At 43.0% G+C, this 25,860-nt stretch overlaps 1 protein-coding gene across 1 annotated transcript; it reads left to right on the top strand.

The window, feature by feature from the left end:
• On the top strand, window positions 1-25,692 carry NOXRED1 (NADP dependent oxidoreductase domain containing 1; the record flags this gene model as incomplete). The annotated part of the gene is made up of 6 exons (XM_080707184.1): window positions 1-185; window positions 4,232-4,431; window positions 6,433-6,613; window positions 8,420-8,571; window positions 10,552-10,774; window positions 25,518-25,692. The coding sequence occupies exons 1-6, from the start codon at window positions 31-33 to the stop codon at window positions 25,690-25,692; spliced, it is 1,086 nt and encodes a 361-aa protein (XP_080563310.1). The 5' UTR covers window positions 1-30.
• Window positions 25,693-25,860: the final 168 nt, after the last annotated feature.

Raw genomic sequence — 25,860 nt, 5'->3', positions numbered from 1 at the left:
TCTGTCACTGCAGGAGATGGTGGCTTGGAAATGGACATGCTAGCGGACCTTGAGTCTCTGAAGTTTGAATATGAGATTCCAGAGGAAGATCGTTTCTGGCTCTATCTGCAGGGCCGCTCTCGGGGACTGATAGTCGAGGCCTGTGCCCATGCAGTCTTCTTCTGCAAACTATTATGCAAATTGAGGTAAGACAGATCTTCAAGTCCAGGAAGATAAATAGGAATCTCACTGCCAAGAATCCAAGGAACTTAAAACTTTTTATACTGGAAAATAAATTCTCAGGGAATTATCTTCTTTCCTTTTCCAGCCCATAGTTAATCACTCTTGGTCTGAAAGGATCAGAAAAATTTATACCAGGGTTATATAATAAAGCATGGATTAAAGATGTTTTCCTTTTATTAGTTGAATTAATGATATTCATTCATTTGTTCACTTATCAGGGCTACCAGCTTTTTGTCCACAGTAGCTATCGACTAGTCATTCCTTGCCTATTTGCTGCAAATGGAGTCATTTATTTCCTTGGGGGTGGACCCAAAGGTGAACACCTCCATCACAGGAAAGCCACCTGGGACTTTATAGTCCCTGTGTTCACATGATCCACTTGGCACCAGGAAATGGATTTGCAGAGAAGCTCATGGTCTAGTTCTGGTTTCTGATACCTCTCTACTTCTCCTATTCAGATACTTAAATAGGAAGATATGTGAGCCAGATAGAATTATGCTCCTGGATTTTGTAACTTCATGTCTCTCCAGAACATAAGTCAACTACTCAATTTACTTTTTTCTGAAATTAGATTAACTCCTAGATGGTGGTATCAGATCTGAACTGATCATAGTAATACCCAAGGAGAGCCTACTCAGTGAGTTTGCTGATTGGCCTGTAGATAAGAGGGCGTGCGTGTACTGCTTGTACCTAAGATGGATGATGAGAAACCCTATATGAACCTTCAGGAGGCATCTTAGATTTGGAAGGATCAGGCACTAAGAGAAAATGCTGTGTGTGTGTGTGTGTGTGTGTGTGTGTGTGTGTGTGTGTGGTATTGGGGATTAAACCTAGGGGTATTGTACCTCCAAGATACACCCCCAGCCCAATTTTTTTTGTCCAGTTATTTATTTTGCAGTACTAGGGATAGAACCCAGGGGCATTCTACCTCTGAGCTACACCCCAGCCCTATATTTTTATTCTTTATTTTGAAACAGGATCTCACTGAGTTACAGAAGGCCTCGCTAAGTAGCTGTCTACAAATCACGATCCTCCTGTCTCAGCCTCTCAAATGCTGGGATTACAAGTGTGCACAACTGTATGCGGCTTATTCTTTATTTTCGAAAGAGGATCTCACTAAGTTGTGGAGGGCCTCCTAAGTAGCTGAGGCTGGCTATGAACCCAGATCCTTCTTTCTCAGCACTCCAAGCACTGAGATTACAAGCGTGGGCCACCACGCCTGGCTTAAAATGCTGTCTTTTTAAACCAGGAGCAAGGCCTTAAGTAGAATATGGTTTGTAGTGTTTATATGGAAACTCTTAAGGCTTAAAGACCATAGGTTTTACAAAAATACAGAACAAATATAAGGTCTACAGTAATAGAAGTAATACTTTACATATTTACAGAGCCAATTAAGTCTTGGGCCAAAAAAACACACCCAGGACCATCTATGGGTCTCAACCTTAGTCTTTCATTCTCAGTTTCTTGGATCTGTTTTCCTTTTATAAACCATTTGACTTTATAAATCCTAACATTCTTTAAAAGCCAAGTTGTCTGGTTTCACAGGTTTGTACAAAACTGAAACAGCAAACTAGAAAGAGTAAATGTATCCAGGTGTGGTATATACACTTGTAACCCCAGCATTTGGGAGGCTGAAACAGGAGAATCGTGGTTCAAGGACAGCCTCAGCTACTTAGCAAGGCCCTTCACAACTCAGTGAGATCCTGTTTCAAAAATAAAAACACTAAAAAATAGGGCTGGTAGTATTGCTCAGAGGTAGAATGTTCCTGGGTTCCATCCCCAGTACTGCAAAAAGGAAAGAAGAAGGAAGGAAGGAAGAAGAGAAAGAGAAAAAAAGATGTATAGAAGGACAGGTTGTGCTCATCCCAGAGGCAGTGAAAATCAGCAGCTTTGTGAGTGATGTCAGCAAGACAGAGGAAGAAGCAGTCTCGGGATGCCTAAACAGAAACAAAGGGCCCCAAAACTATATGAGAACTGCAGACACCAGTTATGAAGTTGCAGTACCCCAGACAAGGGCAAAGCTAGTAACAACTGCATTGACAGGGTGGAGAAAAGTCACGGTTCTTCACCAAGAAGTCATTTCCCCAGGCCAGTTCAACTTGGTATGAGAGAGAAAGAGAAAAGGGGAGTGTATGTCCAACACCACAGCTTTTCAGGGTTGCCTGTTAGGAAGCCAACCAGATTTGGATGAGAGCAGAGCTAGTGGCTTATTGTGGTGCAGAGATCCTGCAGTACCACAGAAGGACACCAGGGTGAGCAAGAGTTACAATTTCCTGCAAAAGAAATCAGTAGCTCTCTAACTGGGAATTGACAAACATAAGCCTAGACTCCCTCCTCAGAAAAGGCTGTTGAAGGCTCAGCGTCTCCAGCTGAGCTGATGGGTGAAGGCCTCCCTTGTACAAAACCAGTCTGGAAACATTGGGAGAGGCGGCTGTTTTTCTAAATTCCTAAACCTTAGCAACACATAGCAAAGTGGATGAAGAAACTAAAGTATGGCCCAATCAATAGAACTAGATCTCTGGAAACCAACCCCAAAGAAACAGAGCTATGAATTACCTAACAAACACCGATGAACAACTAAATGAAACCAGGGAAATAGCACACAAACAAAGAATAGCAATTCATACAAACATGTACACACACACAACCAATTATTGAGCTAAAGAACAATAACTGAAATGAAAAAAAATTCAGTGGGGTGTGGTGGTGCACACATGTAATCCCCATACTTGGAAGGCTGAGACAGGATAGCAGGCTCAAGGCCAGCCTCAGATACTTAAGAGAGGCCCTTGACAGTAATAGAGGTTGGACCTAGGAGCATTCTACCTCTGAGCTACACCCCCAGTCCTATTTTTTTATTCCTTATTTTAAACATGGTCTCACTGAGTTGCAAATGGCCTCACTAAGTAGCTGAGACTGGCTGTGAACCGCAATCCTCCTGTCGCAGCCTCCCAAATGCTGGGATTACAAGTGTGCGCCACTGCGCCTGGCAGATATTCAGACTTTTATGTTTAAGAAGGCAGGAAAAAAAGCCAGGCATTGTGTTACATGCCTGTAATCCCATATACAGGAGGCTGAGACAGGAGGGTTGAAGGTTCAAGGCCAGCCTCCGCAACTTATTGAGACCCTGGTTGTTTTAGTTTTTGTGGTGCTGGGGATGAAACCCAGGAGCATTCTACCCTTGAGCTACACCCCCAGCCCAATTTTTTATTTTTTATTTTGAAACAGGGTCTCACTGAGTTGCAAGGGGCCTCACTAAGTAGCTGAGGCTATCCGAGAACTGTGATCCTCCTGTCTCAGCCTCCTGAATGCTGGGATTACAAGCATGCCCCACCACGCCTGGTGAGACCCTGTTTTAGAACAAAAAGTAAAAAAGGGCTGGGGCTGTAGCTCATATGTAGAATGCCCCTGTATTCAATCCCAAGTACAGAAAAAGAAGAATAGAAAGAGGAGGAGGAGGAGGAGAGGGAAGCAGGGAAATACATAATACATGTAACAAAAAATGTTCATTATTTTAATCCAGTTTTGACTCCCAAGGCCCCTTGAGGATGTGATTTGATTTCTGGAAATTTTGTTCAGGAGAAACTGTGTGTGTGTGTGTGTGTGTGTGTGTGTGTGTGTGTGTGTGTGTTCATGTTCCTGGGATTGAACTCAGGGATGTTCTACTTCTGAGCTATACCTCCAGCCCCATTTTATTTTTTATTTGGAAACAGAGTCTCACTGAGTTGTGGAGGGCTTCACTAAGTTGTTGAGGCTGGCTTTGAACCTGTGATGCTCTTGTCTCAGCCTCCCAAGTACTGGGATTAGAGGTGTGCACCACCACGCCTGGCTTCAGGAGGAACATTTAATTCTCTATTAAAGCTGGACAACTGGCACACAACTGAAATGCCTCATCTCTGAAGTACTAAAGATGCTACCAGGCTTCTGAGAAAATTAAAGCAATGAACATTAGAGGTTGACAGAAAGAGCTACAGTGTCCCATGTATTTATGTACGTGTTTGTTCTCTAGAGAACTATTGGATGAGAATCCAAGTTCTGTACCTCTCCCAGAGGGACCACCTGATTTGGCCACTGCTGATGATGAGAAGTTAAAGGTGGGCATCATTGGATGTGGCCACCTGGGCAAGAACCTGGCCCGTTCGCTGCTGCAGCTCGTCCCCATCCCTGTCAGCAGCCTGCGGATCTCCAGTCGGAGGCCAGAGGTCCTGGGTGAGAAACAGTGTGTTTAGACAAGGGGCTTGGTTGTATCATTTGGCTTCTGACAAAGGAATCATAAAAGGATTCCTTCAAAGAGGAATCCTATGGGCAACGTGCAAATGTGAGCACACTACCAGATGTGAGGGCACATTTTAAATTCTCTCTCTGTCTCTTTTTTATTGTATGTAGTACTAGAGATTGAACCCAGGGCACTCTACCTCTGAGCTATACCCCTAGCCCTATTTTTATTTATTTTATTTTATTTGCAGTACCAGGGATGGAACCCAGGGGCATTCTATCTCTGAGATACACCCCCAGACCTATTTTTTCTTTCTTTCTTTTTAAAATTTTTTTGAAACAAGGTCTTACTGAGTTGCAAAGGGCCTCACTAAGTAGCTGAGGCTGTCCACAAACTGATCCTCCGGTCTCCACCTCCCAATGCTGGGATTACAAATGTACACCACCATGCCCTGCTTTTTCTTTTCTTTCTTTCTTTTCTTTTCTTTTCTTTTCTTTTTTTTTTTTTTTTTTTTGTGGTACCAGGGATGAAACCCAGGGGCATTCTACTTCCGAGTTAACACCCCCAGCCTATTTTTTTTAGTATTTTTGTTTTATTTATTTATTTTTATGGTACAGGGGATGGAACCCAGAGGCATTATACCTCTGAGCTGCACTCCCAGCCCTAGTTTTTAGTCTTTTTATTTTTGAAACAGGGTCTTACTTGAGTTGTGAAGGGCCTCGCTAAGGAGCTGAAGCTGTTTGTGAACCGCGATCCTCTGGTCTCAGCCTCCCAAATTACTGAGGCTGGCTGCAGACATGCAATCCTGTCTCAGTCTCCCAGTTACTGAGATTACAGGCATGTACCACCATGCCTGGCTTCTAAGTTCTCACTTTCAAAACTCCATATTTCAGAAGCCAGATGTGGTGGAGCACACTTGTAATCCCAGTACTTGGGAGTCTAGGATAGGAGGATCGCGGGTTCGCTGCCAGCCTCCGTTACTTAGTGAAGCCTGCTGCAGCTTCCTGAGACCCTGTTTCAAAATAAAGAATTAAAAATAGGGCTGGGGGTGTAGTTCGGAGGTAGAATACCCCTGGGATTCAGCCCCAGTACCACAAAACCAAAACCAAAACCAAACAAAACACGTACACACATATTGAAATAAGTACATTCAAATGATTAACCACCAGTTGAGTGTTTTTATGCAACTATATAAGCTATCATATCTCTCTACATTTATATTCTAGTAACATTAATTTCTGTATAATTTACAGAAACTTTTTTTTTTGTGGTACTTGGGATGGAACCCAGGGGCATTCCACCTCCAAGCTACACCCCAGCCCTATTTTTTTTATTCTTTATTTTGAAACAGGCTCTCATTGAGTTGCAAAGGGCCTCCCTAGTAGCTGAGGCTGTCCTTGAACCAGAATCCTCCAATCTCAGCCTCCCAAATGCTGGGATAACAAGGGCGCACCAACCACGCCCAGCTTATAGAAACTTTTAAATCTCTCCAGACTCCTCCTAGCATCTAGCATCTGCTCTATACTCTTCTACTCTCCTAATCTTACCCACCGACTCAAGCCAGGGAGCTGTATAGCTTCAGACAAGTCATATAGCATGGGAGTACTACTAGCCCTGCCTCAGAAGGCCCTTGTAAGGATTACCTTAAACAATGTATATAAAGCATATCATACATTATCTGGCACATAGCAGACCTTTAGTAAACTGAAACAGACAACTTGTGATTTTTTTTTCCTTAACAATTTTTAAAGAACTTCAATATTTGGTCTAAAAGTAAAATAAAGATGAGTTGTGTTACCACCTCAAGGGCAACTGTAGTCTTATCAGCTGCTTTTGTGATGGACCAGGGTGCTGTACAGGACTGTCCTCTGATTATGTGTGGCAGACTTGTGTTGATTTACCGAGATTGAGTAACGATCATCCTCTGCCCGGAGTTGATGCTCAGGTCACCTCCTTTGCACTGTGTTCTTTCTGTCTGCCTTCATCTCTCTCAGTTGAGTTCCAGAAACTGGGGGTCCGGTGCTTTTACCATAATCTCAATCTGGTGGGTTGGGCCAACGTGGTATTCCTCTGCTGCTTGCCATCTCAGCTGCCCAGTATCTGCATAGAAATTCAATCCAGCCTGGAGAAGACTTGTATTGTGTACAGCTTTGTAACTGCCATCTCACTACCCAGGTATCTTCTTAGGATAAGAACAGTTCGGGCAGAATTGAGGTCTCCTCTCTGAATCAGCTTCCCTCTCAGAGCTGGGCAGTCCTAGTAATAGAGAATGGGCGGGTAGCTCGGCAGAAGGACCCAGCGACCGTCCTAATTGTGTCTTCCCCCGTGTCCCACAGGCAGCACTTGTGGGTGGGATGTTTTGTTTGTCTAGAACCATCGTGGCACGTTGCACCTCACTACTCAAAGGTGCATACCATTTCTCTGCATCAATTAGAAGAGAAACCACCAGCCAGCCATATGAGAAGTTACTAAAAATATGTGTCAAATATTACTTTTTAAAAAATACATATATATATATATATATATATTTTTTTTTTTTTTTTCTGGTGGTACTGGGGTTCCTGGAAGCCCTTCTACCTCCGGGCTACACTCCCAGACCTATTTTATACTTTTTTTTATATTTGGAAACAGGGTCTCCTACGCTAGTGTGGCTGGCTTTGAACCTACGCGAACCTCCTGTCTCCGCCTCCCAAGCACGGGGATTACAAGCGTGCGCCACCACACCCAGCAAAAATACACGTATTTTTTAAGTTGGGTGTGGTGATACATGCTTGTAATACTGGTACTTGGGAGGCTGAGACAGGAGGATCACAGGTTCAGAACCTCAGCAACTTAGTGAGGCTTTGTTTCCAAGAAATAAAATAAAATGAAGGGCTGGGAATATAGCTTAGAGGTAGAATGCCCATGAATTCAATCCTCAGTATAACACACACACACACACACACACACACACACACACACACACACACTTTTTGGTGCATTGTAGTCTCACATCATAATGTAGTTCAGAGTGACAGGGACATACACACACATAGCACTTGGTGAGCTTACCCCACCCCACTCCCTCCCTATACCTTTCCCTTCCCATACATATTAAGCTTGGCATTGATCATTTCACATATATACATATAAATATATCATCAATCAAAGTGTTTCCTTCATTAATTCCCCCTCTCCTATGTCCCTTCTATTGCTCCACTGGGGTTTCTCCCTGTTATCTAAAGTACCTCTTCAGGGCTGAGCATGGTGGTGCTCGCTTGTAATCCCCATGCTTGGGAGGCTGAGACAGGATAGCACAGGTTCGAAGCCAGCCTCAGCTACTGAGTGAGGCTCTCAGCAACTTAGTGAGACCCTGTTTCTAAATAAAAATATAAAATAGATATGGGAGAATAGCCCGGAGGTAGAAAGCCTCTGGGTTCCACCCCAGTACCACCAATAAATAAATAAATAAATAAATAAATAAATAAATAAATAAAGTACCTCTTTAGCTGAGTGTGGTGGCCCATGCTTGTACTCCCAGTGTTTGGGAGGCTGTAACAGGAGGATCACAAGATCGGCCTCAGGAACTTAGTGAGGCCCTCCAAAATTTACTGAGACCCCATTTCCAAATACAAAAATAAAATAGGGTTGGAGGTGTAGTTCACAGGCACGAGACCCCATGGGTTCCATCCCCAGCACCCAAAAAAAAGAAAATCCCTCTTGTAGCTTGATTACTCCCTAGTTTCCACATAGGAGAGAACGCATGACTCTTCACTCAAATATGACTTTCACATTCGTAGAGTCCAGCCTGGTACCTGACACACAATAATGTTCAGTATGTGTTTAGTAGGTTAGTGCCCTCAGTGCAGACAGAGACTATCCTTCCCTCTGAGCAGAGCTATGCAGAAGAGTCTGTTTGCTGGGGTTGGAAGTGAATGTATTGGGTTATGGAGTTACTTATTCCAGTCCTGGCACTACATTCCCTGTTTTGGTGGCTTCTAGGTTGAAACTGCTACTGAACTACACCAATATCTTACGACCTCAGTATCAATGTGGCCAGGATCCTGACAGGATCTGGGGGGCAAATAAGGAAATTGCAGCTGCTCTCCAAGATCCTGTGATCATTCGGGCTACCTGTCCCTACAGTCCTACTGGTAATGGTTCATGGTATTTCTGGTGTGCGCGCGCACGTGTGTGTGTGTGTGTGTGTGTGTGTGTGTGTGTGTGACCCCAGGGGTGCCTACTACTACTGAGTTATACTCCCAACCCTTTTTATTTATTTTTATTTTTATTTTATTTATTTTTTGCAGTACTGGGGATGGAACCCAGAGCCATTGTGCCTCCGAGCTACATCCCTAGCCCTATTTTTTAGTTTTCCTAATTTTTCAGAGTCTCACTGAGTTGCAAAGGGCATCATCAGGTAGCTCAGGCGGTCCACAAACTGCGATCCTCAGGTCTTTGCTTCCCAAATGTTGGGATTACAAGCGTGCACCACCATGCCTGGTTATTTTTTATTTATTTAATTTATTTATTTTGTAGTACTGAGGATGGAACCCAGGGGCATTTTTCCTCTGAGTTATCCCCCATTACTTTTTATTTATTTTATTTAATTTTATTTATTTATTTTTGTAGTACTGTGGGTGGAACCCAGGGGCATTCTACCTCCAAGCTATACCCCTAGCCCTATTTTTTATTCTTTATTAAAACAGGGTCTCACTGAGTTGCAAAGGGCCTCACTAAGTAGCTGAGGCTGTCCATGAACTGTGATCCTCCAGTCTCAGCCTCCCAAATGTTGGGATTATAAGCGTGTTCCACCACACCCAGCTTTATTTATTTGTTTGTTTATTTATTTTTTTTTTTATTTTAAAGCAGGGTCTTGCTAAATTGCTGAGGTTGGCCTCAAGCCTGCGCTCCTCCTGTCTCATCCTTTCAAGTACTTGGATTACAGGCATGTACCACCATGCCCGGCTTTTACTTTTTATTTTGAGACAAGATCTCATTAAGTTGCCCAGGCTAGCCTACTTGTGATCCTCCTACTTCAGTCTCCCAAGTAGTGGGGATTATGGGTATACACCACTGTGCCTGGCTCTCATTTAAAAATTGCCTTCCCCTTGACCCTTTACTAACTTTCTCTCCCTCTCTCTCTCTCTCTCTCTCTCTCTCTCTCTCTCTCTCTCTCTCTCCCTCTCCCTCCCTCCCTCCCTCCCTCCCTTCACTCCGCCCCTCTCTCTTCTCTCTTTTGTCTCTTTTGTCTCTCTTCTGTCTCTTCTCTCTTCTCTCTCTCTCTCTTCTCCCTCTCTCTCCTCTCCTCTCCCCCTCCCCTCCCCTCCCCTCCTTCTCCTTCTTCTCTCTCTCTCTCTCCCCCTCCTCTCCCCCCTGCCCGAGCATTCTACCTCTAAGCTATACCCTCAGCCCTGTATTTATTTATGTTTCCAAACAGGGTCTCCCTAGGTTGCTGAAGCTGGTCTCAGACGTGCAATCCTCCTGTCTCAGTGTCCCAATACTGGGATTACAGGCATGCGCCACCATGCCTAGCTATCTGTTTCTATCTTATTAAATCCCTAAGGTGTGTATGCGTGTGTATGCATGCACGCATGTGAGCTTGTGCGTGTGGTGTGGTGGGGGGCACAAATTAAATATATCCTTTGTTATTTAGGCTTGTTATTACAACAGTATTTTGTGGTTTAAAAAAAAAGCAGCCTTTATCGGGAAGAGCCAAAAAAGCTGATTACTTGAATCCTTAACGATCAACTGGAAACAACCAGAGAAAATAGCTTAAATAGAAGAATGCGATGCCTCAAACTACAGTGGCTTTTCCCTGTTCTAAGCTTCCAGTTTTTCCCATTTCCTTTTCCTTAGAAGCGTGGACCATTGTGGAGATACTTTTACCATCAGCAATGTCTACGCTGGTCTCCTTGTATCTCTCCTCCTCTGGAGTGGCCAACACAGGATGTATTAGGAAAGGCAGCTGGGGCTCTTGGCCCAGGAGGGAGGAGTGCTTGTTTATCTCAAGGTCCACATTATCATCCTGTTGTGGGAAAAATCTGGCTCTAATCATCACTTGGGGTTTTTCCTAAGTTCCTGGCAACTCATCTTGGGTTGGAGCTAACTGTTACTTTCTCATCAATGTATAGGGGGGATAATCCTCAACAGCAAGTGGCTGGAGGGAATGCTCTACGCGGCCCTGAACACCTGCACGGCAAATGGCATTGCCCACTCGCAAGCCTTACGGCTTGTGAACCAAGTCTTCCTCTCTGTGCACTTGAAAGAATGTGAAAGACATAAAAAATCTTGCCCAAAATTTCAAATAAAAGATTTTGTCAGCAAGTCCTATATCAAGAACTTGGTTAAGCAAAGGTAAGATAGAAGCTGGCTGGCCATTCTAATTGCTCCTACACTCGATGTATTAGGAGACACTTTTTTTTTTATCCTTTTGTGTTCTCTTTAAAAATTGATTTTAAAAAAAAAAGCCAGGTGTGGTGGCGCACTCTTGTAATCCCAGCATTTGGGGGGCTGAGACAGAAGGATCACAGTTCACAGACAGCCTCAGCTACTTAGTAAGGTCCTTTGCAACTCAGTGAGACCCTGTTTCAAAATAGAGAATAAAAAATAGGGCTGGGGGTGTAGCTCGGAAGTAGAATGCCTCTGGGTTTTATCCCCAGTACCACAAAAAAAAAAAAAAAAACTGATAAAAAAAATACCTGGGTGTGGTGGCACACACCTGTAATCCCACTATGAGGGCAGTCTCAACATAGCAAAACTCAGTAACCTAGTAGTAAGACTTTTTTTAAAAACCAATCTTTTTTTCATCTTTGGTAATCTAATATATAACAATTATTGCTCTTGTTACCAATGACTTCCATAAAACTAGATTCACTGGACACTTATAGTGTGTGTGTGTGTTCCTAAGGGTTGAACTCAGGGCATACTATTTTTGAGCCATACCCCCCCCCCTTTTATTTCTTATTTGGAAATAGGGTCTTACTAAATTGCTGAGGCTGGCCTTGAGCCTGCAATCCTCCTGTCTCAGCTTCCCAAATATGGGGATTACCAATGTGTACCATCATGCCTGACTTTTTAAATATAGTTTTATATTTGCATAGTAATTATACATCATAGTGAAATTCAAAGTAATACATTCATGTATGCACACATCACTTTGCGTATGTCCCTTCATAAACTGCCCTGATCTCTTCTTTGTTCTGTACATATCAGTAAAGATAGTGAAGATGACTATGGTGGCGGCACATCTGTAATTCCAGTACTTGGGAGGCTGAGGCAGGAAGATCGCAGGTCTGAGACCAGCCTTCAGCAATGTAGGGATACTCTCAACAATTTACAGAGATTCTGTTTCAAAAGTTTTAAAGAGGTAGAATGCCCCTGAATTCAATCTCTACTACAAAAAAGAAATGGTAGGAGGACCTTCATATTGGAACATTATTTGAACTGTTCCCTTCCTTAGCCTCGTTTTTACCCCTCCCTACGTCCCTCTCCCAATCCCCTGCATCCCACTATTCTACTGGTCTCTCTCCTTTCATTGAATTCTCTCCCCACCTTAGTTTCTCTGTAGCTTCCACAGATGAGAGAGAATGTAGAACCTTTGACTTTCTTGCTTAGTATGATATTCTCTAGTTCTACCCATTTTCTTGCAAATAACACTTTTTTTTGTTGTTTTGTTTTTTACGAGTCTGGAGATGAAACCCAGGGGCATTCGACCTCCAAGCTACACCCCTGCCCTGTTTTTTATTCTTTATTTTGAAACCGGGTCTCACTGAGTTGCAGAGGGCCTCACTAAGTAGATGAGGCTGTTGGCGAACCGTGATCCTCCGGTCTCAGCCTCCCGAATGCTGGGATTACAAGCGTGTGCCACCACGCCCTCTCAAATAACACAATTTTGTTCTTCTTTATGGCTGGGTAAAACTCCATTGTTAGCTGGGTATAGTGGTGCACACCTATAATTCACGGATATGGGAGGCAGAGACAGGAGGATCACAGGTCAGTCTCAGCAACTTAGTGAGACTTTGTTTCAAAATAAAAAATAAAATATGGCTAGGGGTGTAGTTCAGAGATAGAATGCCCCTGGGTTCAATTCTCAGCACCAAAAACCAAAACCAAACAAAAACACCCCTGCAAAACCTTCGTTGTGTATATAAAACGCATTTTCTGCTGGGCCTGGTGGTGCACGCTTGTAATCCCCGCACTTGGGAGGTTGAGACAGGAGGATCACACAGGTTCGAAGCGAGCCTCAGCTACTTAGTGAGGCTCTTGGCAACTTTGTGAGACCCTGTTTCCAAATTAAATATAAAATAGGTCTGGGAGTCTAGCCAGAGGTGGAAAGCCTCTGGGTTCCAACCCTAGTACCATAAAAAAAAACAAAACAAACAAACAAAAAAAAAAACCATTTTCTTCATCCATAAATCTGTTGACAGCCATCTAGGCTGGTTCCTTAATTTGGCTATTGTAAATTATGCTGCTATAAACGTGGATATGCATGTATCACTAGAGTATTCTAACTTTCTTCTGGAAAAATACCAAAGAATGGTATAGCTAGCTCATATAGTGCTTCCATTCGTAATCTTTTGAGGAACTTCCATACTGATTTTCTTAGTGGTTGTAATAATTTTCAATCCCACTGACCATGAATAAAAGTTCCTATTGCCCCACATCCTTACCAATATTTATTACTGTTTATATTTTTGATAATTGCCATTCTAACTGGAGATAAAGGGAATCTCAGTGTTTGATTTGCATTTCCCTGATTTCTAATGATGTTGAAGTTTTTGTATATTTTTGGCCATTTGTATTTTCTCTTTTGAGAAATGTCTATTCAGTTCAATTGTTACTAGGCATCTTTAGCTCCTTTTCTTCCTTGACTATTGAACTCGCCACCTTTCTTGAAGCAAGCTCTTGACTTTCATGATGGCTCATATTCTCTTTATTTTCTTCCTCTCTGGTGCCTCCTTTGCTAGCTCTTCCTCTGTCTCATTCAAATCTGGGAGTTTTCAGGGCTGTACCCAGGGTCCTATATTCTTACCATTCTACACTTGTTCTTGGACATCTTTTCTTCTCTGGGAACTTAGGTGGCCATCTCTGCTCTAGCAGAGAAAGCATATAGCGTCTGTTGGCACTGTGCCTTGATCAGCACAGACCTATCTCTACGGCAACTCAACACGTCTAAACATGCCTGCTGTTTCTCCTATCCCTGCCCCCTGTGGTCCTGGGGATTGAACCCAGGGCATTCAACATCTGAGCTACACCCCATGCCCTTTTTATTTATTTATTGTTTATTTTATTATTTTTTTTTTTGGTAGTACTGAGGTTCGTGGAAACTCTTCTACCTCTGGGCTACACTCTCAGACCTATTTTATATTTTATTTGGAAACAGGGTCTCTTAAGCCAGCAAGGCTAGCTTTGAAACTGCGCGATCCTCCTGTCTCTGCCTCCCAAGCGCGGGGATTACAAGCGTGCGTCACCATGCTCGGCCTTTATTTTTTATTTTGAACAGAGTCTCACTATCTTGCTGAGGCTTGCCTTGAACCTGCAATCCTCCTGTCTCAGCCTTGCAAGTACTGGGATTATAGGTGTGTGCCGTGATGCCTGAATTCTTTTTTTTTTTTTTTTTTTTTTTGGTGCTGGGGATTGAACTCAGGGTAATGCTACCTCTGAGCTACACCCCCGGTCCTATTTTTTTGAAACAGGGTCTCACTAATTTGTAGGGCACCTCACTAAGTTGCTGAACCTGTGATCCTTCTGTCTCAGCCTCCCAAATACTGGGATTACAAGAGTGTGCCACCATGCCTGACTTATTATATTTTTTAAAGCCTTTGATCTTTTTTTTTTTTTTTTTTGTGGTACCGGGGGTGGAACCCAGAGGCTTTCTACCTCCGAGCTATCCTCCCAGACCCATTTTATATTTTATTTGGAAACAGGGTCTCACTAAGTTGCTGAGAGCCTCACTAAGTAGCTGAGGCTGGCTTCGAACCTGCGCGATCCTCCTGTCTCAGCCTCCCAAGCGTGGGGATTACAAGCATGTGCCACCATACCCGGCTATTATAATATTTTAAATCAAACGTCGGATCTCTGAGATAGATCCTCTGATTTTATCTTTCCTATTCTTCGTATCTTTGTTTTATTTCTCAGCTTTCTAAGAGATTTCCTTTACTATCTTGTTTTAACTGTCACAATTTTGATTGCATAATATTTTTGTGTTTTCTATCTTATTTTGAATTTCAAAGTTTTTTATATTCTCTGATTTTTTTTTTTTTTGTACTGAAGATGGAACCCAGGGGCATTCTATCTCCGAGCTACACTCCAGCCCTATTTTTAGTATTTTTACTTTTGAATCAGGGTCTAAGTTGCGAAGAGCCTTGCTAAGTAGCTGAGGCTGATTATGAGCCATGATCCCCTGGTCTGAGCCTCCCAAACGCTAGGATTACAGGTGTGCGCCACCATGCCCAGCCTCTGAATTTTTTTCATGTAGTATCTTGATCTTATTTCATTATGCAATACTCATATCCCTTTGAGATTATACTATTTATTGTTTTGGTTTTTTTTTTCCTCTGAGTAATCTATTTCTTCCAAGTTGTTTTCTTTTTTTCCTGTGGTGTTGGGGACTGAACCCAGGAACATTTTACCTCTGAGCCACACCCACAGCCCTATTTTATTTTTTATTTTGAAACAGAGTCTCACTAAGTTTTGAAGGACCTCTCTAAATAGCTGAGGCTAACCTTGAACCTGCAATCCTCCTTTTTCAGTCTCCCAAGTATTGGGATTACAGGCGTGTGCCACTAAGCCTGGATCCAAACTGTTTTATGATTGTTTTGGTCTCTGTCATCATTTGAGAGGCTTCCTTTAAATAAATGAAGAACCTTGATGGTTTGCTCATATTGAAGATCCTTATTATTAAAAAATTATTGGAAGCTGGGTGTGGTGACACATGCTTGTAATCCCAGTACTTGGGAGGCGGAGACAAGAGGCTGGCACAGGTTTGAAGCCAGCCTTAGCCACTTAGTGAGGCTCTCAGTAACTTAGTGAGACCCTGATTCCAAATAAAATATAAAATAGGTCAGGGCTGTAGCCCAGAGGTAGAAGGCCCCTGGGTTCCATCCCAGTATCACAAAAAAAAAAAAAAAAAAAAAAAAATTCTTGAAAACTGTGTTCCTATGGTCTTTACTATAGATTTAGTCAGTGGTTTCCTTGTGAAATCCTGGGTACTGGTATGTTTAGTCTTTTCTCTTTGGTGGTTAAGACTTCTTCCACCTTCCTGCCTATAACAGATAATACTTGACAATCAACTTTTTGGAACCCGACTTGGGAAGAAGGCTCTGTGTATGTGCATGGGGGTGGGGTAGAGGGTTATCATTTAGTACATAATTTCTCACTTTTTTTCATGTTTTTAGCACATCTCTTCCCCCAACAGTTCATATCCAGAGACCTTCTGTTTAACCCTTTACAGAGAAAAGACTGTCAAGGATAGGACAGTCTCTTAATTGTGCAGCACTAAGGGGTGTGTGTGTGTGTGTGTGTGTGTGTGTGTGTGTGTGTGTTAATACTGAGGATTGCACCAGGGGCCTTTCCCTCTCTGAGCTACATCCTCAGCCCTTTTTATGTATGTATGTATGTATGTATGTATGTATGTATGTATGTGTGTATGTATTTGAAGGACTAGGGATTGAACCCAGGGGCAGTCTACCTCCAAGCTACATCCCCCAGTCCTACTTTTTATTCTTTATTTTGAAACAGGGTCTCACTGAGTTGCAGAAGGCCTCACAAGTAGCTGATGCTGTTCTTGAATCTGTGATTCTCCTGTCTCAGCTTCCCAAGTACTGGGATTACAAGCATGTGCCAACATGCCCGGCTTTTTATTATTTTATTTTGAAACAGAGTCTTGCTATATTGCTGAGGCCTTTGCTAAATGCTAAGGCTGGTTGCAAACCTGAGATCCTCCTGCCTCAGCCTCCCAAGTACTGGGATTACAAACCTGTACCACCGCCATTCCCAGCTAAGAGTTCTTTATTTTTATTTTTTGCAGTACTGGGGATGGAACCCAGGGGCATTTTACCTCTGAGCTACACCCCCAGCCCTATTTTTTATTCTTTATTTTGAAACAGGGTCTCATTGAGTAGCAAAGGGCCTAAGTAGCTGAGGCTGTCTGAGAACCACAATCCACCTGTCTCAGCCTCCCAATTGCTGAGATTACAAACGTGTGCTGCCATGCTCTGCTTGGTCTCTATTCTTTTCAGCATTTTTTTCAAGATGGGTGTGGTGTTGCAGGTTTGTAATCCCCGTACTTGGGAGGCTGAAACTGGAGGATCTCAGGTTTGTGGCCAGCATCAACAATTTAGTAACTTAATGAGACCCTGTTTCAAAATAAAAGAATAATGGCCCGGTGTGGTGGCACATGCTTGTAATCCCAGCATTCAGGAGGCTGAGACAGGAGGATCATGGTTCACCGACAGCCTCAGCTACTACTTAGTGAGGCCCTTTGCAACTCAGTGAGACCCTGTTTCCAAATAAAGAATAAAAAATAGGGCTGGGGGTATAGCTCAGAGATAGAATGCCGCTGGGTTCCATCTCCAGTGCCCCCCCCCCACACACAAAAGAATAAAATTGGGCTAGGGGTGTAGCTTGGAGGTAGAATGCCCCTAGGTTCCATCTCAGTACCATGCACACATGCACACGAGAGAGAGAGAGAGAGAGAGAGAGAGAGAGAGAGAGAGAGAGAGAGCAAGCGAGCACGAGAGCTGGGGGTGCAGTTTGAAGGGGACTGAACCCAGGAACATTTTACCTCTGAGCCACACCCTCAGCCCTATTTTATTTTTTATTTTGAAACAGAGTCTCACTAAGTTTTGAAGGACCTCTCTAAATAGCTGAGGCTAACCTTGAACCTGCAATCCTCCTTTTTCAGTCTCCCAAGTATTGGGATTACAGGCGTGTGCCACTAAGCCTGGATCCAAACTGTTTTATGATTGTTTTGGTCTCTGTCATCATTTGAGAGGCTTCCTTTAAATAAATGAAGAACCTTGATGGTTTGCTCATATTGAAGATCCTTATTATTAAAAAATTATTGGAAGCTGGGTGTGGTGACACATGCTTGTAATCCCAGTACTTGGGAGGCGGAGACAAGAGGCTGGCACAGGTTTGAAGCCAGCCTTAGCCACTTAGTGAGGCTCTCAGTAACTTAGTGAGACCCTGATTCCAAATAAAATATAAAATAGGTCAGGGCTGTAGCCCAGAGGTAGAAGGCCCCTGGGTTCCATCCCAGTATCACAAAAAAAAAAAAAAAAAAAAAAAAAAAATTCTTGAAAACTGTGTTCCTATGGTCTTTACTATAGATTTAGTCAGTGGTTTCCTTGTGAAATCCTGGGTACTGGTATGTTTAGTCTTTTCTCTTTGGTGGTTAAGACTTCTTCCACCTTCCTGCCTATAACAGATAATACTTGACAATCAACTTTTTGGAACCCGACTTGGGAAGAAGGCTCTGTGTATGTGCATGGGGGTGGGGTAGAGGGTTATCATTTAGTACATAATTTCTCACTTTTTTTCATGTTTTTAGCACATCTCTTCCCCCAACAGTTCATATCCAGAGACCTTCTGTTTAACCCTTTACAGAGAAAAGACTGTCAAGGATAGGACAGTCTCTTAATTGTGCAGCACTAAGGGGTGTGTGTGTGTGTGTGTGTGTGTGTGTGTGTGTGTGTGTTAATACTGAGGATTGCACCAGGGGCCTTTCCCTCTCTGAGCTACATCCTCAGCCCTTTTTATGTATGTATGTATGTATGTATGTATGTATGTATGTATGTGTGTATGTATTTGAAGGACTAGGGATTGAACCCAGGGGCAGTCTACCTCCAAGCTACATCCCCCAGTCCTACTTTTTATTCTTTATTTTGAAACAGGGTCTCACTGAGTTGCAGAAGGCCTCACAAGTAGCTGATGCTGTTCTTGAATCTGTGATTCTCCTGTCTCAGCTTCCCAAGTACTGGGATTACAAGCATGTGCCAACATGCCCGGCTTTTTATTATTTTATTTTGAAACAGAGTCTTGCTATATTGCTGAGGCCTTTGCTAAATGCTAAGGCTGGTTGCAAACCTGAGATCCTCCTGCCTCAGCCTCCCAAGTACTGGGATTACAAACCTGTACCACCGCCATTCCCAGCTAAGAGTTCTTTATTTTTATTTTTTGCAGTACTGGGGATGGAACCCAGGGGCATTTTACCTCTGAGCTACACCCCCAGCCCTATTTTTTATTCTTTATTTTGAAACAGGGTCTCATTGAGTAGCAAAGGGCCTAAGTAGCTGAGGCTGTCTGAGAACCACAATCCACCTGTCTCAGCCTCCCAATTGCTGAGATTACAAACGTGTGCTGCCATGCTCTGCTTGGTCTCTATTCTTTTCAGCATTTTTTTCAAGATGGGTGTGGTGTTGCAGGTTTGTAATCCCCGTACTTGGGAGGCTGAAACTGGAGGATCTCAGGTTTGTGGCCAGCATCAACAATTTAGTAACTTAATGAGACCCTGTTTCAAAATAAAAGAATAATGGCCCGGTGTGGTGGCACATGCTTGTAATCCCAGCATTCAGGAGGCTGAGACAGGAGGATCATGGTTCACCGACAGCCTCAGCTACTACTTAGTGAGGCCCTTTGCAACTCAGTGAGACCCTGTTTCCAAATAAAGAATAAAAAATAGGGCTGGGGGTATAGCTCAGAGATAGAATGCCGCTGGGTTCCATCTCCAGTGCCCCCCCCCCACACACAAAAGAATAAAATTGGGCTAGGGGTGTAGCTTGGAGGTAGAATGCCCCTAGGTTCCATCTCAGTACCATGCACACATGCACACGAGAGAGAGAGAGAGAGAGAGAGAGAGAGAGAGAGAGAGAGAGAGAGAGCAAGCGAGCACGAGAGCTGGGGGTGCAGTTTGAAGGGGACTGAACCCAGGAACATTTTACCTCTGAGCCACACCCTCAGCCCTATTTTATTTTTTATTTTGAAACAGAGTCTCACTAAGTTTTGAAGGACCTCTCTAAATAGCTGAGGCTAACCTTGAACCTGCAATCCTCCTTTTTCAGTCTCCCAAGTATTGGGATTACAGGCGTGTGCCACTAAGCCTGGATCCAAACTGTTTTATGATTGTTTTGGTCTCTGTCATCATTTGAGAGGCTTCCTTTAAATAAATGAAGAACCTTGATGGTTTGCTCATATTGAAGATCCTTATTATTAAAAAATTATTGGAAGCTGGGTGTGGTGACACATGCTTGTAATCCCAGTACTTGGGAGGCGGAGACAAGAGGCTGGCACAGGTTTGAAGCCAGCCTTAGCCACTTAGTGAGGCTCTCAGTAACTTAGTGAGACCCTGATTCCAAATAAAATATAAAATAGGTCAGGGCTGTAGCCCAGAGGTAGAAGGCCCCTGGGTTCCATCCCAGTATCACAAAAAAAAAAAAAAAAAAAAAAAAAAATTCTTGAAAACTGTGTTCCTATGGTCTTTACTATAGATTTAGTCAGTGGTTTCCTTGTGAAATCCTGGGTACTGGTATGTTTAGTCTTTTCTCTTTGGTGGTTAAGACTTCTTCCACCTTCCTGCCTATAACAGATAATACTTGACAATCAACTTTTTGGAACCCGACTTGGGAAGAAGGCTCTGTGTATGTGCATGGGGGTGGGGTAGAGGGTTATCATTTAGTACATAATTTCTCACTTTTTTTCATGTTTTTAGCACATCTCTTCCCCCAACAGTTCATATCCAGAGACCTTCTGTTTAACCCTTTACAGAGAAAAGACTGTCAAGGATAGGACAGTCTCTTAATTGTGCAGCACTAAGGGGTGTGTGTGTGTGTGTGTGTGTGTGTGTGTGTGTGTGTGTTAATACTGAGGATTGCACCAGGGGCCTTTCCCTCTCTGAGCTACATCCTCAGCCCTTTTTATGTATGTATGTATGTATGTATGTATGTATGTATGTGTGTATGTATTTGAAGGACTAGGGATTGAACCCAGGGGCAGTCTACCTCCAAGCTACATCCCCCAGTCCTACTTTTTATTCTTTATTTTGAAACAGGGTCTCACTGAGTTGCAGAAGGCCTCACAAGTAGCTGATGCTGTTCTTGAATCTGTGATTCTCCTGTCTCAGCTTCCCAAGTACTGGGATTACAAGCATGTGCCAACATGCCCGGCTTTTTATTATTTTATTTTGAAACAGAGTCTTGCTATATTGCTGAGGCCTTTGCTAAATGCTAAGGCTGGTTGCAAACCTGAGATCCTCCTGCCTCAGCCTCCCAAGTACTGGGATTACAAACCTGTACCACCGCCATTCCCAGCTAAGAGTTCTTTATTTTTATTTTTTGCAGTACTGGGGATGGAACCCAGGGGCATTTTACCTCTGAGCTACACCCCCAGCCCTATTTTTTATTCTTTATTTTGAAACAGGGTCTCATTGAGTAGCAAAGGGCCTAAGTAGCTGAGGCTGTCTGAGAACCACAATCCACCTGTCTCAGCCTCCCAACTGCTGAGATTACAAACGTGTGCTGCCATGCTCTGCTTGGTCTCTATTCTTTTCAGCATTTTTTTCAAGATGGGTGTGGTGTTGCAGGTTTGTAATCCCCGTACTTGGGAGGCTGAAACTGGAGGATCTCAGGTTTGTGGCCAGCATCAACAATTTAGTAACTTAATGAGACCCTGTTTCAAAATAAAAGAATAATGGCCCGGTGTGGTGGCACATGCTTGTAATCCCAGCATTCAGGAGGCTGAGACAGGAGGATCATGGTTCACCGACAGCCTCAGCTACTACTTAGTGAGGCCCTTTGCAACTCAGTGAGACCCTGTTTCCAAATAAAGAATAAAAAATAGGGCTGGGGGTATAGCTCAGAGATAGAATGCCGCTGGGTTCCATCTCCAGTGCCCCCCCACACACACACAAAAGAATAAAATTGGGCTAGGGGTGTAGCTTGGAGGTAGAATGCCCCTAGGTTCCATCTCAGTACCATGCACACATGCACACGAGAGAGAGAGAGAGAGAGAGAGAGAGAGAGAGAGAGAGAGAGAGAGAGAGCAAGCGAGCACGAGAGCTGGGGGTGCAGTTTGAAGGCAGAATATCCAGCCAGTTATCCTGTTTTTGGTTCCCTTTCACCGCTACTTGCAGAAGCCCTTGTCCCCCCACTTCCTGAGCCTTTGGTGGGCTCTTCCTAAGTGGGAGGGTTCTTCCCGCTGCTGACTTAGGAGTTACCATTCCCATTTGTCACACAGAATTTCTCAGTGTAATTCTTCATTTTTTCCCAGCTTCTAAATTTGTTGCTCTGTGTTCTCTTTCATTCTTGTTTTATGTACTTGCTTATATTTTGGTGTTGATTTACTTATTGTTTTGTGGGAAGTTTTAGTAAGAATAGTAACCCCTTGTTATATGTACTGGAAATATTTCTTGTTGTTATTGTTCTTTTTTATCTTTGGCTGCTTAAAATATTCAAATTTTTGTAATAAAACTAGTCAAAACAAACTATGCCTTCAGGGTTTTCAAGTTATCCTTAAAAAGATCTCAAGACTTTTTTTTTTTTTTTTGTACTGGGGATTGAACCAGGGGCATTCTACCTCTAAGATACATACCAACACTTTTTTTTGTTTTGGTGATACTGGGGCTCCTGGAAACCCTTCTACCTCGGGGCTACACTCCCAGACCTATTTTATACTTTTTATTTGGAAACAGGGTCTCTTAAGCCAGCGTGGCTGTCTTGGAACCTGAGCGATCCTCCTGTCTCCGCCTCCCAAGCAGTGTGTGTGTGTGTGTGTGTGTGTGTGTGTGTGTGTGTGTGTGTGTGGGATTACAAGCGTGTGCCACCACGCCCGGCCCAACTCATTTTTTATTTATTTGTTTGAAACAGGATCTCACAAACTGGTCATGATGGCACACACTTGTAATCCCAGTACTTGGGGGCTAAGACAGGAGGCTCACAGGTTCACAGCTAGCCTCAGCTACTTAGTAAAGGGCCTCTGCAACTTAGTGAGACTCTGTTTAAAAATAAAAAGTTGGGCTGGGGGTGTAGCTTGGAGGTAGAATGCCCCTGGGTTCAATATCTAGTACTGCAAAAGAAAAAAAGAAAAAGAAACAGACTCTCACTGAATTGCTAAGACTGGCCTCAGATATGTGACCCTCCTGGTGGCACACACTTGTAATCCCAGCATTTGGGAGGCTGAGACTGGAGGATTGCGGACAGCCTCAGCTACTTAGTGATGCCCTTCACAATTTAGTGAGGCCCTGTTTCAAAATAAAGAATAAAAAGTAGGGTAGGTGGTCAGGTAGTGTAGCTCGTAGGTCGAATGCCCCTGGGTTCCATCACTAGAGCTGCAAAAAAAAAAAAAAAAAAAAATGCGATTTTCCTATCTCAGCCCCCCAAATCCTGGGATTACAGATGTCACCATACTCATCTTTAAGAAAATTCTTAATATTCCTCTAGTATTTAATTTTTAGCATGTAAATCTTCAATTTGAGATTTTTAGTATCTTTTCATCATTTTTGAAAAGCCAGTTGTCTTAACATTGTTTATATAGACAACAACTAATCCTTTCCCTAACAATTGAAATATAATCCCATATACTGGGATTACAAGCATGCTACACCACGTGTGGCTTTTGTGAACTTTTAAAAAATATATGTTTGTGATTAAAAAAAAGCATATGCCAATTGTAATATACCAAGTAAAAAGTTAAATTGCCCCTACTTCAAATCCCATTTTCAAAAGATAACTGCTGTTAGTACTTTTAGTGACAAAAGAACTTGAAAATGAATAGGCTATATTTTTAATGTTAAGTAACAAAGGTATTTGCTCTTAGCTTCTGGAACTTTTTACCCAGTTGAAAAGCTTCTTTGTTTTTAGTACTTGGGATTGCAACCAGCACCTTTCCCATCTAGGCACGTCCTCTACCACTGAGCTACATCACCAGCCTCCCCCCCTTTTTCTTGCTTTTTTTTTTTCTATTTCTTTTCTTTCTTTTGTTTTCTTTCTGACACAAAGTCTTATTGAGTTGCCCAGGCTGGCCTCGCTTGTGATCTTCCTGTCTTGGCCTTCTGATTAGCTGGAATTGCAGGTGCGCCACCACGCCTGGCTGAAAGTTCTCTTTACTGAAGGAGTGGCATATGAAAAGTTGGTTGGGGAACTTTATAATGAATGGATCAGGCTGGATTAACCAGTCAGTCTTAACACTGCAAAAAGGGACAAATGTTTCTGGATAAAAATAAATATGTATAGCTGAACATGGTGGTACATGCCTGTAATCCCAGTTCTTGGGAGGCTTAATCTTTTAAGCCCAGCTTAAATCTTTTTAATATGACAAGAATAATCCATCCAGGCCGGGCGTGGTGGCACACGCTTGTAATCCCCGCGCTTGGGAGGCGGAGACAGGAGGATCGCGCAGGTTCGAAGTCAGCCACACTGGCCTAAGAGAGCCGGTTTCCAAATAAAAATAATATAAAAATAGGTCTGGGAGTGTAACCCAGAGGTAGAAGGGTTTCCAGGAACCCCAGTACCACCCAAAAAAAAAAAAGATTTAAATTATTTTCTATATTTAAGAAATCAGACCTAAATTTGTCAAGACCCTAGATTCAATAACTTTTTTATGTGGAATTCAAGGGACACAAAAGTGTTAAATAACATTATGGGATATAATCAATAAAAGCTAGAATGTAGGGACTGATATAGCACAAACAACCCAATTTCTTCACAAATAAGCTACAAAGATAAAAAGGGGGGTGAGACAACCCCTTTAAAAAAGATTTAGTTGAGGGGGAGGGGCAGGAAATGGGATGGGGAATAGGGGAGGGCTCAATGAGTACTGTGTGTATGTATGCCTCTATCATCCTGGACTTCAACGAGATGTATGATTACAATGCACCAATTGAAGAAAATAAAAAGACTTGGTTGAGTAGAGCATAATGGTGCACACCTGTATTCCCAGTATCTGGGGAGACTGAGACAGTAGAATCACAAAGTTCCAGCCCAGCAACAGCAATTTAGCAAGACTCTCAACAACCTAGTGAGACCTGTTTCCAAACAAAAAATAAAAAGAGCTCGGGGTGTAGCTCAGAGGTAGAATACCCCTGAGTCCAATTCCCAGTACTGCCTATCCCCCCCCCCCAGTACTTAGCTGGGTGGTATATGCCTATAATCCTAGTACTTGGGAGGCTGAGACAGGAGAGGATCTCATAGGTACAGTAATTTAGCAAGATTCTGTTTCAAATTAATAAAGGGCTCAGTGATAGAATGTAGCTGGGTTCAACCAACACACATACTCAGAGTCATATTGCCAAAATGTTTACGTAGATTTTGTTTGGATCATAATTCAAATAACATTTTTTTATTTTTTATTTTTTTGCGGAACTAGGGATGGAACTCAGGGGCATTCTACCTCCGAGCTATACCCCCTGCCTCTTTTTTTTATTATTTATTTTGAAACAGGGTCTCACTGAATTGCAAAGGGCCTCACTAAGTAGCTGAGGCTGTCTGCAAACCATGATCTTCCTGTCTCAGTCTCCCAAACGTTGGGATCACCACCACACCCGCCCCCCCCCCCCTTTTTTGTAGTCCTGGAGATTAAACCCAGGGTTGGTCTATCTCCAGCCATTTTATTGTGAAACAGAGTCTTTCTGAGTTGTTGAGGGTCTTCCTAAGTTGCTGAGGCTGCTTCAAACCTGCTATCCTCCTGCTTTAACCTTCTAAATACTGGGATTACAGGTGTGTGGCACCATAGCCAGCTGAGGGTTCATTCTTGGTGTTGTACATTCTGTGTGTTATAACATATGTATACTGCTATGTATCCTCCATGACTTTATAACACCGAGTATTTTCACTACCTTGTTCTTATTTTTCCTCCTGGTCATCCCTCCCAACCTAAGTACTTGGGAGGCTGAGTCAGGAGAATCACAGCTTTGAGGATAGTCTTAGCAATTTAATGGGATTGTCAGCAACCAAGTGAGATACTGTTTCAAAACAAAAAAATAAAGAGGGCTGTGGATGTAGCTCAGAGGTAGAATAGTCCTGGGGGTCAAACCCCCCCCCCACATATACACACATAAAGGTATTGAAAAGATATTAAAAAAATAACAGGCTTTTTCTCTTCCTAGGCCTTTCCCCTGGTTTGATCTGACTGCTGTGCAACTCAGGGAAACTCCCTTTAGCCAGCAGCACTCAGCCGATTCTGCTCTCCAAGAACACCTTACCTACCTGTACTACGATGCATTTGGCATCACTCCAGCCAAAGAACAGCGACTGCTTTCCCTGGGCTCCTCAGTCCTGTAAGGGCCTCATGAATCATGATTGTTTTCCTTCAGACTTGCTGTCCAGTGGTTATGCCCTGATTATCACAGCTGACAGGAGAGTTTGAGGATTTTACTGGAGGCTTTTTCAAATGTAGAATAAAACAAGAGGTCCTACATCATTGTACTTGGGTGTGTCTAGCTTTCAGAA

The sequence above is a fragment of the Muscardinus avellanarius genome (assembly GCF_963383645.1).
Source record: "Muscardinus avellanarius genome assembly, chromosome: 12".
Taxonomy (NCBI): Eukaryota; Metazoa; Chordata; class Mammalia; order Rodentia; family Gliridae; genus Muscardinus; species Muscardinus avellanarius.
The sequence above is the reverse complement of the archived record's forward strand: the minus strand, read 5'-3'. Positions and strand labels throughout refer to the sequence as shown.